Here is a 13933-nt window from a genome sequence, read left to right as displayed (position 1 = left end):
ATATGATGGGATGTAAATTTAATATTTGGTATCATTTAAGGGTATCAACGAACATAGTATTGGATTTACTTGTGTCTCCGGTAAGCTTTTTTTGTATATTCAAGCTTTAATGATAACATATTTGGTTGGGCCAATTATAGTCGCCCTCATTTGTATATTTCCCTTCTACCTCAAATCTTCAATATTTTTGCAACTCCCGGCGCAAATCAGTTACGGGTCATCAGTCGACCGTGATTGAAAAAAAATATTTGTCTCAAGACAACGAGCGCATCTAGCATTGTTACAGCTAGACTGTCGTTAATGAGGAATTCAAAGCGCATACAGATTCATTCATCAAGCGTACACGTATAAACACTTATAACCTAAACATATTTGACTGTCAAGTGCCGCGCACCGGTTGACCCAGTAAAAAATACCACGCGAGAATGATATACCAACCAGAAGTGACAACGAGACCAAGGAGCCAGCCTCAACAGCATAAAAAGTCAGTGCCTGGCATCCCACACATAACCCTCTTTAGCATCCTAATCATAACATCAAAATTTACAGTCCACTAAAAAGCGCAGCCAACATATTGATTATATATTTCTTTAGAGATTATAACAAAAATAATAGGAATATAATCCTTCATCTTTCAAATTATTAATTATCAAAGAGAAAGGTGCCAGAAATTATAATGTGAAAAATTTCCGGTATGGCAAAGATCAAAAAGATCGAAAAGAAGAAAATTTTGATGCTTTATGTTTTCTCTAGGTAAGAATATTCATTTTATTATCATATAAATAATTTTATTATCACGTCATAAATACCATTATTTAAAATTCTTATAAAATAAGATTAAAGTAAGATTTTACTTTAAAGATATTCATGCTAATTGAACAATATTTCATTCTTTTGACAGGTTTAGGTATGTAGGTACATATTATTGTCCATTGAATTCGCTAAAAATTATTTTGTAAAATATTTTGGGTTTTCTTTCCATCGGAATTTGTGTTGATCCATCTTTCCATCGGATTTTGAAGAAAATTTTATAATTTGCGCTATTTATTAACAAATTATATTTTACAATAATTAATATACGAGTAGCACAAAATAATATAATGTATGATATTTCAATAACTAATATAATATAATAAATCGTAAAAAAAACAGACAAAACAAAATACCTATATTTTATTTTATGACGTAACATAATATTTCATTGGTTATGTTTATCCAATAGAGTATGTTTTTCTGTAAATTAATTTAACGGCCCACATGCTCAGCGTAGGTCGGAATGGAGCTTTTATGGTATATTCAGAGCATAACCCTGGACATTTCTTAAACGTTGTAGATAATCTATTTATATCACTACCTTATTCTTAGGTCAATTATTATTATAAAGCAAACATTATTCGTAGGATATTTATCGCATTTGAATGGTCAAAGACGTAGCTTATAATTAGTATATTTAGAATTATCTTCAAATTTATTAATCGTGCTCATTTTTTGAGTAATATAATGCCTAATTCTCGTCAAATTTGGGATCACAAAGATTATAAAATATATTTTTTTATCGTAAATATGTCACGATATAATGTTAACATTAATTTTACTAATGATTTTGTAAATGCGTTTAAAAATTAAAAAATCTTCACACCACTGCACATGGATGTACTGAAATATGACTATATTCTAAAACATTAGAGCGAGAGGTTTAAAAAATTACTATTTTATGTAATAAAAATACTTTATGCAGTCATCAAAATATTTAAAATAAATATAAATAAATATATAAATATAGATAATAAGGCTTCAAAATTATATAAATAGATTATCTACAACGTTTAAGGAATGTCCAGGGTTATGCTCTGAAAATAGCATAAAAGCCCTATTTTGACCTACGCTAAGCAAGTGGGCCCTTGGGGGATGTAAAACGTTATATTATTTAATATATTATATTTTTAGGATTTATTCTAATAAAAATACATAATACATTCATTATTCTTTTTAAATTTTTGAGGCATGCGGCCTAATGACAGTAGTGTAATGTAACAGTAATGTATTTAGAAATATAATGAGAAACAATCACAATTATGTACTCTTAAAGATCAATCGCAACCTTTGTATCCAATATTAAATTAAAAATGTTTTTAATTATTAGCAAGACGTGCAAGTACATTACACTAAAATTTTCATCTTGATGCTGGCTAGTAATCAAGGTATACCTATCAATTTTTGAAACTTCTATTCACAGAAACTAGTTATTATGATATATTAACGCTATTGGATAAGAGCCTCAGTTGTACCTACGTCCCTACGACTATATTATATTACTTACTACTTTCATTGTAATTAAGTAGGACGTAGGTACCTCAATTAGTGAAATATATTGACCGGAATCCAATTGTCATAATATATATTTTTTTTTAACGATTTTTTTCTATTATGTATATGTCTGAGGTATTTTAAGTATTATCAAGATAAAACTCCTGCCTTGTGAATCTTAGAATCTGGTTTGAATTCAACACTCCATCCATTTTCAGACTTCAGAGTAGTAACGGACAGATGAAAATATGACCAAAAAACATTGCAGATGTTTAATGCATATGATGTAGAAATAATAAGTATCAACCATTTCCTATATAATATTATCCTAAGAGATTTTGGAAAACGCACCAATTTTTTTATTTAAATACCATTTTGTTGATTTTAAGCTATTTCAATTTATTTTTTAGAGTCCGGAATCTACTTCCATTTGAATCCGGCACAATCTGATAAAACTCGAAACAATCACAGATGAAATCATTTTTAAATCGCGTTTTATATCCATCATCATACATTTTCGCGTCTTCCTGTCCATCTACCGCAAATTAATTATAATATTGCTTAATACATTCTATATAATCGATATTTCACAAAACACAATGATAATTTCACAAAACTATTCAAATCTGTAAGAGGCACCAATACTATGAGTTTTAACAAGAAATAAATGGATATTTCCTCACTAATTACTACGAAAGTATAATCTAAAACCACGGTCACTGTTTTTATCTGTCAAATTAATAGACTAATGATTGTCATTTGTTTCTTTCACTGATTAGTTGACGTCTCAGTATATTTTAAAATTTAGAATTTGTGAAAATTCAAGAAAACATCGAACAGTAATGTGACATTTCAAATAGCATAGACATTTATTGCAATATTATATGTATATTCATTGCTAATAATAATAATGGAGAATTTTAATACTACTATTAATGAATACTTTCAGATAATTATTCATACCTAATATAGGATATTAAAATAATAATATGTATTACATACTACCATATTTAAAATATAAGGTTATCAGTATGTGATAGTACTATTTTTACATTTAGGTAGGTAGGTAAATGATATTCATGTGACGTTTATTACAAATATTTAATTCGCGATGTTATTAATAATAATGAAATTGCAATAATGTTTCTTCTTATTAATATTGTAAAAAATGACATAACGTATCATTTATTCTTTATCACCTGTAATATCGCTTATATATCTTATCGCTTATTGGCGAATAATAGTATAATAGTCAATTATTACTATTTTACGCCATAATTAGGTAGTTAGGTACTATAATTAGTAGGTACTACTTTACTATTTTTTTACGTGATAAAAATAGTATCATTTTTATTTCCTCACCCAGATAATTTGTTAAATAATAAATTGAGCATGTTGGAATTTATTCAGTAGTATTATTTAGAACGTACTAATTATAAAATAAAATACCATTTTGCTCCTAAGCAAAGCATATGAACACACCCCTTCAGAGTGGTGTCAGACGATATTGTGAAGGCCAGACTCCAAAATAGACTACTCATATGACCCCAAATTTATATTGGCGGTGACGACTTGCAAATCGGTGAAATTTCACACTACGTTAATGTAGCCACCACCACCCGTCATATATGCACAGCCGTGGATATGCACGGCCGCTTTCTATGACGCTTTAAACGTGTCTGAAAGAAGTGATTTTAAGTGCTCATTCCGTCCCGAGACAGAGCCGCACGGGACTGATGCTGCAACCATGCACAGTAGTGCTTAAAGAAGAAAGTTAAGAAAGATTTTTTTTGTTTTTTGGACTGGCTCTGCTATTCGCTGACGTTAAGCGCTTTGTGTACCCGGATACTGAGTGTCACGAATTGAAATGGATGAGTCTACAGAAGCCCTAAATTTATATTGGTAGTGGCAACTTGCAAATCGGCGAAATGTCAAACTGTCTAAGGTGAATGAAAATCCATCCCGAAGGAAAAACTATGGCGCCGTCTATGCATACTTCACAATTATATTAAAATCAAACACCGCCAAGTCGTCTGCAAGACCTAGCAAGATATAATGGCGACTGCCAGCTGGCTCTGCTAGTCATATTATTATTATATTAATTTATTTGAATATTTGGTACTGTTCGGTTATACGGAATACAGCGGAAAACACATTTTGAATATAGCCGATAAACTGGATTATTTGTTAGGTTAACCTAACCCAACCTAACCTAACCTAAACTAACCGAAACTAACAAATAATCCATTATATCGGGTATTTTCAAAATGTGTTTTCCGCTGTATTCCGTATAACCGAACAGTACCGAATATTTAAATATTGCAATATGTAGGGATCAATCGAAGGTTGTAACGTTGGTAATATAGATTTAAACAGTATAGGAAAAAGTGAAATAAAGTTTAATATTTATTTCGTTTATAGCAGTTAGCATATTAAACAAGTTCTCCTTTTACGAAATAATTATTCTACTCGTAATATGTATGATAATATCAGAGACTAAAAATTTAACTCCCATCTCATAAAATTAATATCAGATTAAATCCTACGAAAAGCGAATAACTATTCACAGTTATTGAAAGGGGTCCAATTACTGCTGCAACGTTTTTACTGCATCTCCGAAAAATATAACGATTCGATGTGACAATACGGAATGAAAATAAAATTAATGTTTCGGGGAATATTTGATTTTATTTCAAAGTATAATTAAGCCAATCCCTGTTAATAAAACGCGATTGGCTGAATATTGTTAGTCCGGATTCATTGCCGTATTTAATCATACACTAGCGGATTTTTAATTTGTGTTTACTCTATAAAAGGATCATTTTTTTAATAGTAATAACAAAATATACGCTGATAAACAAAATGATAAATAATTAAAATATAAAAAGAACTTTTTATATACTTAAAACGTTTTTAAATTTTCTGTGGAATCATATAAACTTAATTTGCTAGCTTAAACGATCAAAAAAAATTGTACTTGATAGAAATAATAATGAAATGTCATTTTAATTTCCATAGTAACGCACGTATATATTATTAATTTAGTTGCTACGACCCCAGACCCATACCAACCAATTATAGTGAATTGGATTACTTTTTATACAAAACAGAATTAACTGAAAATGATATCAATTCTACTTAAAGATGGCTAAAGTATTAAAAAAATGCATTGGCATCGTGTTTTGATATATTCTAAAAGTTTCAAATGTCTAGTTAGTTGTGAAGATAGTTAAAATTGCAAGAATTGTACCGGACAAATAAGAATAAGAGCTAATAAAAATGTTGTAAAAAGAGAGTATTTGTATGTCTAAAAAAAGTTACTTATAGTGTTAATAGAACTAATAAGTTATGGTTACTTTCTACTCAATAGAAAATCACGAAATCAAAATCTAAATTGAGTGTTTCACAACCATAGTGAACCAAGTCCATTCTGGTTATTTTTATTAAGCTAGGTTCAAACATAATATGTATGATTCTGTAAGGGTATAATTGCAAGTCTGATGTATTATTTTGAGTAAATTTAAGTTATTATGTAAGGGAAATCATACCCGTACAGAATAAAAAATACTCAAATAGTATGTTTGAACTTAGTTTACTCAAAAATAACCAGAATGGACTTGGTTCACTTTGGTTGTGAAACACTCATTTGAGGGTCAGTATGTTGAGTGAACGACATAATTTCTAGATAGGCGATAACCAGGTAAATGATAAATAATAAATCCAAACACTACGAGTAAAGGCACATTATAGACAAAGGTGCACGTAGGGTATAGCCATAAAAACTACAAAAAAAACAATCTACGCGATATATTAAAAGTCCGTAGGCTGTTTAAATTCCAATGAACCGCACATGTTGCTCTGCGAATGGATTACCACTGGATAATTTTTATTATATAATAGTACCCGAGGGGCAATAAACAACGGTAATCCACCTCATTCAAACCATAGCATACAATTAATAGATCATTTGTCCGCAATGAGCGATACAGACGTTAGCTACTCCCTCGACTGACTGATACTGCATGTGTGACAGATTGAGGAGCAATGCGCTGCTTTCGTCATTACGAGCACCTCTGTTTTTGAAAAGAAATAATTTCAACTATTTAGTTTGGCAGTTCTAGTGCAAGTAAAGCCGCATTTAGATCAAGCGAGCGAATGTTTGTTCTTCTTCCACTCCAGCAAAATTCTTATGCTCGCTCAACAAAAAGCGTTTATGTCAAGAGAATTTTGCTGGAGTGGGGGAAGAACAAACATTCGATCGCTTGGTCTAAATGCAGCTTAAAACATTATAATATGTCTAGTTTCAACCATATTTATGTATCGAGTGTTATAAAATTTTAAACTGAAATATTAATTACACTGAATTGATTCACATTTTTAAAATGTAGTCTTATACACAGCTGTATAAGACTGAAAAAATGAATTTCGTTAAAGAGTCGCAAAAACCGGTCTGGATATCTTTAAACCAATTTTTTCATAAATTACTTGATGTTTTCCTGCAAATTTTAGTATTTTGTCTTCATCGTTTTATATTAGTAATAATTAATATAAAAGGAAAATAAAGTTTATGTATTTACGTAGAAGGTATTAAGTGAAAAGCGTTTTACGTGACCTTTTCTTCAGTAGAAAATTCGCCAGAGCGAGTTTTGTGACTCGACGATTTAAATATTATATTATTATAACTGCTTTTTAGTCGAGTATAAATACCAATAAATTTATCTTCATGTTACTGTAGTCAGTAATAGTTGGGTATATTTAAACCACCAGCATCAAGCTTTCAAAAATTACACAATTTGAAAATACTTCTGAGAAATATATAACCACTAGAAAAAATACGACACCCAGCAGGTTTTGACAATCGCGCCCATATGCACTGATCACTATGCAATAGGTATTTTAGCTAATTTCAACAAATTTTAACCAATAGTTTATACAATACTCTCAAAAGTGCTTTCTTAATTGAATTACTATCTACCTTATTGGCAATCGGCTTTTTTATATAAAATCAAAGTATTAAATTACTTTAATTATTAACCGATGTCGGTTTTGTTCCCAGATTTTGTTATAACGTACTTGCACTTGCTAATAATTTAATAAACGTTGAATAAAAAAAACAGTTTATAAGGGTTATGTATCACTTTTGCAATGTGCTATGTGAGATTATGACCGTATAAAAATCTGCCGTAGTGGAGCTATCTGTTGAAGCAAGTTAAGCCATCACATTCCCGACCCATCCAGTTAAATCTTAATTAGGAATACTAGCAGAATATTAATTATCTTCAGGGTGACGTTAGTCACGCAATGCTATGACGTGTTTAACCAACCAGATACAGAGTTTTGGGTGTGTAATCCCAGGCAGCAATATGTAAAACATTATATATGATGAGAATAAAAAAAATATGATTTATTTAATATTATAATATATATTATGCTAATTATTTGAATTGTTATGTTTTCGGCATTTTAATTTTATAAATCTCAGTTTGCCTGTGTGACACTTTCTATTTTTTTGTTCTTATCAGAGAGGATAACAATATATATAAAAAAAAATAGTTAGGTTACATTTACTATAAATATCTACCTACTTTGGCAGGAACTACAGTAATACTCTTCTTATGACAAGTTTTATTAACATATTATAAACCTATACTAATAAAAAATAGAGTTTATGCCAGCCCTCCTGATTGTTTCGTTATAAATGCAAAAAAAATATAGCACTAGGGGTGGTAAAAAAACTAAAAAGTGATACCAAGAAGAATGAATGGACTCACGTGTATACTGGCAGGATTATTCGTAAGCATCACTTCGATTGGGAGGTGAACTATTATTCAGAGCTGTTTGATATGGATGTAAAATTCCTGATACGGCATTCGAGATATTTTTTATGGAGAGGGTTGTATTTGGTAATAATAGGTATTAATTTTCAATAATCGGTGTCGGGATAGTTAAGTTTTTCTCCTTGTGTATTTTATTTAATCTTTGTTACCGGATTTCTTTTTGTTTTCCTTCTAAAAAGTAGACAATAGAAATCAGGTTCAAAACATAAGGCGTGAACCGTCTAATCAGTCATTTTTACTGAGCGCAATGTTGAGCAAAACGCTCTATATGCCAATGGTTAAGATTTTATATGATTCTACAATTTATTATCAAAAATGTTTACCGCGTAATTTCAAACTTTAACTTTCAGTATCACTAAACGTCCACATGGATACCCGGCTGGATAGCCGAACACTTAAAGTTCGGTAAATGAGCGGATTGAGCTAGGGAAGACCAGTGGATTGATCATAGCTGGATAGTCTGGGTATCCTTAGTGTCGAAATCATGTGAATACGTGTATTAATTAAAGCTCTAAGTACCAAAAAGTAGTATTGCCTATAGTTGCAAAATACCGAGTCATTGCAGTAAAATTTCCTGAAGCAGACCTTTTGAAAAATGTGATTTTACAGTGTGAAGCAATCACGGCAGCTTCTATAATTTTAGGTATTAAGAACTCGCAAGTGTCAACACACCATCGTCAGCCATTTTATATTAAATGCTGTTGACCAATGCAGTGCTACTTACTCCATTATAAATAAAACACGCCAACGGACTTACAACGTCGACAGGTTTAAATATTTTGCTGTACTTTTTTGGCTTGCTTGAGGCACTCAGACCATAGTTGAAGTTATTGGGGTTGGTATGTAGAACATTTTTCTATAAAAATGTCAGTTTTTATTTTTTTGGTACTTAGCGCCTTAATTAATACACGTATTCGTTATGGAGTAATTACAATTTGAAGTTTGACATACCCTCTAAAATTAGGCATAATGCTGATTTATTTGTGCTTAATGTGCATTTTCTATATTATATCGGAAGACCTAGAATTTTTTTCTAGCATACACATTTATATATAGACACATTATGAATACCTAAATTATCGACTTAACAACTTTTGGCCGTCACCCCACCAATTATATGTAGTGATGCTATATACAAAAGCATCCAAAGGGTTGAATCGTTTCAAAGTGTCGCTCGACTTGATGCTAAATGATCATTTGAGTGTTAACGTTTTATTTGACGTGCACGCGGTTAATAAAATTAATTGACACAACGCTCTGACTTGAAATATGTCACGGTCTTAATCATATTAGCAAATTAAGAGTACGCCACTGGATTGTCATGGGAACAGATTTAAAATACTTTCTAGGAAAAAGAGCCAAATCCAATTCTAATTAAATTAAATTTAACAGTTGAGAACATAGTTTATATGAATCATATACTGAAAAGGCTTGAAATATATTCATTTCGCGGTGTTCATTCGATTCGTCCCAATTTTTCTACATGCCAAGTGATAGTAACTCAACTAAAATTTCAGATCTCTTTTTAACTTATACACATTAATAACAATTTGAATATACATTAATACCATACTATTTTTCCATTCAACTGCCGATGATTGTTTATCTTATTTCCCATATTTATACACAGATACATAAAAATTGGCACTCGTGAATTATTTAAAATAGGTCTTGTCGATTTAATTTCTGAGATAGTTGACATCAAACGTTAGCAAACAACACCAAACACCAGTAAATAACTCCGGTATAAAATAATGATTTAGTGCTGAAATAAATATGTACTATTCACACCCCGACTCCCTGTCCCATGACCCTCCTGCCTGTGCGGCTCTCTTCGCAATACGTGCATACTACAATAGATTGTGTAATTTTATCTCAAAAAGTAAAACGACGACACCATATTTTTTTTTTCCTTTTCTACCTGGAAACCGTTTGGTTCGATAGAATCATCAACACAGAATTAGTTTTTTTATATATAGCGGAAAAGAAATACATTTGAGATCTACCTTACCTTTCTAGAGTATACATAATATCGTCACCGTTCAGGCAAAAGTCACCAACCCTAAAAACATAGTTTTGAGATATCGCAATTTGAAAGTTTGAAAATGCAGGAAAAATCAGATTTTAATGTTTTTAAGGTTTTATCTACATTAAATTATTTTCTCATGTCTTTTTAATAATTTCTTTAAAGTAAATATACTTTTTGATGCTAATTAAAACATCTGGAAGGTTTTGAAGGAGGCAAGGTAGCTCAATTATGGTTTGGTGACTTTTGCTTGTTAATAATCTGAACAATTTTAGCCAAAAGAAGGATCAATAAAACTCACCATCCATAGTATAGTGACTTTTGCTTGTATATTTATAACGAAGGATTTATTTTTTTTATAGGGTCAATAATGTCTATTCACCTATAATGACTTTTGCTTGTTAAGATTTTTTCGAAAGTCATTTAGTGAAAAACAAATAATTCGGATTTTAGCAAAATTTTACTAACTAGTGTACCGTGGTGAGTTTTGCATCTTAAAGAACATAATTTTACGCTTCGGGTGACATACTCAACTCAAAACTGCCATTTTCAGGGTTGGTGACTTTTGCCTGAACGGTGACGATATAATATATCAGAAATCACTGCCAAAAGTTGGTAAGTCTCTTAATCATGTTATGGAGTAATTACAATTTGAACTTTGACATGCCCTCTAATATCAGACATAATGCTAATTTCTTTGTGCTCTATGTGCGTGTTCTATATTATATCGGATGACGTTGAATTTTTTGTCTCTTTCTCTCGACCTTGTACGATCCTTTTAGGATCATAATATGGGCCTCCACAGAGTGAAGGTTTGTATTAATAGATTTTGTTTTTACGAGAAATGGATGTCAGCCACTTGCTAACAACTAATTAGGTCCATACTTTGATTTATACACAAATTGAAAAACAATATGTGTACTTTCCAGACCCAGGATTCAAACCTGGAACCTACGAGGCTATAGGCCGACGCTTAAGTCACTCTAAATCACAAAATTATTGACTTACCAACTTTTGGCAGCTACCTGACAAATGTAGTTATTGTATTACATGATAGTATAGAGTCCAAGTAAAATCAATAAAAGTTTGTAACAAATAAAAAATTTCCAATAACTACATTTGTCAGGTAGCTGCCAAAAGTTGGTAAGTCAATAATTTTGTGATTAAGAGTGACTTAAGCGTCGGCCTATAGCCTCGTAGGTTCCAGGTTTAAATCCTGGGTCTGGAAAGTACACATATTGTTTTTCAATTTGTGTATAAATCAAAGTATGGACCTAATTAGTTGTTAGCAAGTGGCTGACATCCATTTCTCGTAAAAACAAAATCTATTAATACAAACCTTCACTCTGTGGAGGCCCATATTATGATCCTAATAGGATCGTACAAGGTCGAGAGAGAGAGACAAAAAATTCAACGTCATCCGATATAATATAGAACACGTACATAGAGCACAAAGAAATTAGCATTATGTCTGATATTAGAGGGCATGTCAAAGTTCAAATTGTAATTACTCCATAACATGATTTAGAGACTTACCAACTTTTGGCAGTGATTTTTGAACAAAAAATGATTAGATTTACCATTTTCTCCATTGTAACTTATATCCTCGCCGTCTTCTCTTCTCCAGATAATGTATGGATCTGGATATCCCGTCGCCTTGCACATCAAGCTCACGTTACTCGATTCCCGAACAACTAAGTCTGTAGCAGTTTTCTCGTCAATGATAACGGGAGGCACTATAAAAGAAAAATAACACAATAATATTGTATGGGCCCAGATTTTACCCTGACGTACAGATTCAGTGACGCCATAACGTCGCTGTAGGATTGGTTTCCCGAATAGACCAAATGTTCAGGAGACGAAAAACAAATTTCATAATCCTATATTTAAATATATGGAGATATTTAAATTGTTATTTTTACAGCATATGAATGATGTATTCATTACCATTACAAAGTAATTTAAATAAAGGGATGGTTCTAGTCCAATTAGATATAAAAAAACATTCTGCATTAAGAAGTCGATTTCGACAAAAATGGATATTCGGGAAACCAATCCTATAGCGACGATAAGCGTTACACATAGTATGTCAATTTCTTAATACTGTACCGATATGTAATTCTCCGTTGCCACAATTAACATGTACACTTTCATCAACAACACAAACATGAACCCTTCAAACCAACCTGCCCCGCATCACATACGGTCTTAATCGAGCATATCACGAGTCCAAGGTGATATGGAATCATAGCCATATATCAGTAGTGAAGGGTAGAGATAGCCTGTTAGGATCCGCCATAAATACTGCACATTAAACTTTGATAGTCAAACAAATTTGTTTTTATTGAACTAAGACTATAATAATTTACATACATGATATTGGTCAGCTTTTAAAAATCAATTAAACCCTGCCGAACCAAACCATAATAGTTTTAGTACATTTTGAACGATACGACAAAATTAATTGTTCACACTTTTTTATTCATAAGTACCTATTTTATATTTGTTCTCGTTGTATTAAGAATTAATATTACGTTGTTTATTTTTTTAAATTCAATAAGCCCCGCCTAAACCAAACTATAATAATATAATTACATGATAAAAAGAACGTTTTATATACCACGTTTTTAAATTTTCTGTTTAATCATATAAACTTGACAATTCTGTGTATTAATAAATACTTTTTTTGTACTTGATAGAAATACTGAATAAATATAGAATACTGAAATGTCATTTTCACATTTCATATTGATTTCCATAGTAACGCACGTATATATTTATAATTTAGTTGCTAGGACACCCTTAGCAACTAATAATAGTGTTTTACTTTTTACGATTTTTTTTCCGAAATAACTTTCCATACAAAACAGAATTAACTGAAAATGAATTCAATTCTGCTTAAAGATGGCTAAAAGTATTAGAAGAATGCATTGTCATTGTGTTCTGATATATTCTAAAAGTTTCAAATGTCTAGCTAGTCGGAAAGTTAGTTAAAAATCGATTATTGCAAGATTTGTATTGGACAAAAAAGAAAAAAATTGTACTGGATAAACAAGAATACGAGCTAATAAAAACGTGGTAAAATAGTATTCTACCTATAAAATATTTAAAATTATGTATGATTTAATTGATAATTTATAGATATACGAGAATTTTTTGACTATTATTAATTATTATGGCTTGGTTTCGCAGGGTTTTATTGAATTTTAAAAACTAAGCAACAGCATCTGTAAATTGTAGTTTTATTTCAATGAACACAAATACGTATGACTGACAAAGTTTATTGTCTACAATTTATGGTGGATCATAACAGACTACCTCCATCCTTTGCCACTGCCACACATACATTACCATACCATCAGCCGCTGCAGACCGCGAAGCCCCCAAAGGCTGGAGTAAATTCACCAAAACTTTTTACTGACTAACACTTGAGATGACGGAGATAAGGTCCAAGTGTCTAGGTGCCCCAATTACCGTTAATACCCAAAGTAGTAATAATATTGTAAACAAATAATAATGATAAGGTTCGCAGTTGAAGTTAAGGAAAAATATGGATGAATGCAATCCGAAAAGCTGTGACTTAGTGGAGTGGGAAAACATTTAAAGACTCTCGACATGTTTGCATGATGAGCTAACGCAAATAACTGGTGATGTTAGAAGTCAATTCTGGAGGGTGCTGTGGACTACCTGCCAGCTAGGTATTAGAGTTGCTATGTCTGTATCTGTTTGATTTGATGTTTGATGTTTAATCAATGCAATTTAA

At 31.2% G+C, this 13933-nt stretch overlaps 1 protein-coding gene across 1 annotated transcript in view; it reads right to left on the bottom strand.

Annotated features, from left to right (window-relative positions):
* Nucleotides 1-13933, bottom strand: part of LOC147073146 (lachesin-like) — a 54371-nt gene that overhangs the window by 15003 nt on the left and 25435 nt on the right. The window contains exon 5 of the mRNA XM_085945611.1: nucleotides 11751-11906. Coding sequence (XP_085801737.1) covers nucleotides 11751-11906 — 156 coding nt within the window. The remainder of the gene's footprint in view (nucleotides 1-11750; nucleotides 11907-13933) is intronic.

The sequence above is a fragment of the Rhyacophila brunnea genome, unplaced genomic scaffold, assembly GCF_057557595.1.
Source record: "Rhyacophila brunnea isolate RB1 unplaced genomic scaffold, BYU_Rbru_1.0 scaffold_18, whole genome shotgun sequence".
Taxonomy (NCBI): Eukaryota; Metazoa; Arthropoda; class Insecta; order Trichoptera; family Rhyacophilidae; genus Rhyacophila; species Rhyacophila brunnea.
This window is presented reverse-complemented; position numbering and strand designations above follow the sequence as displayed.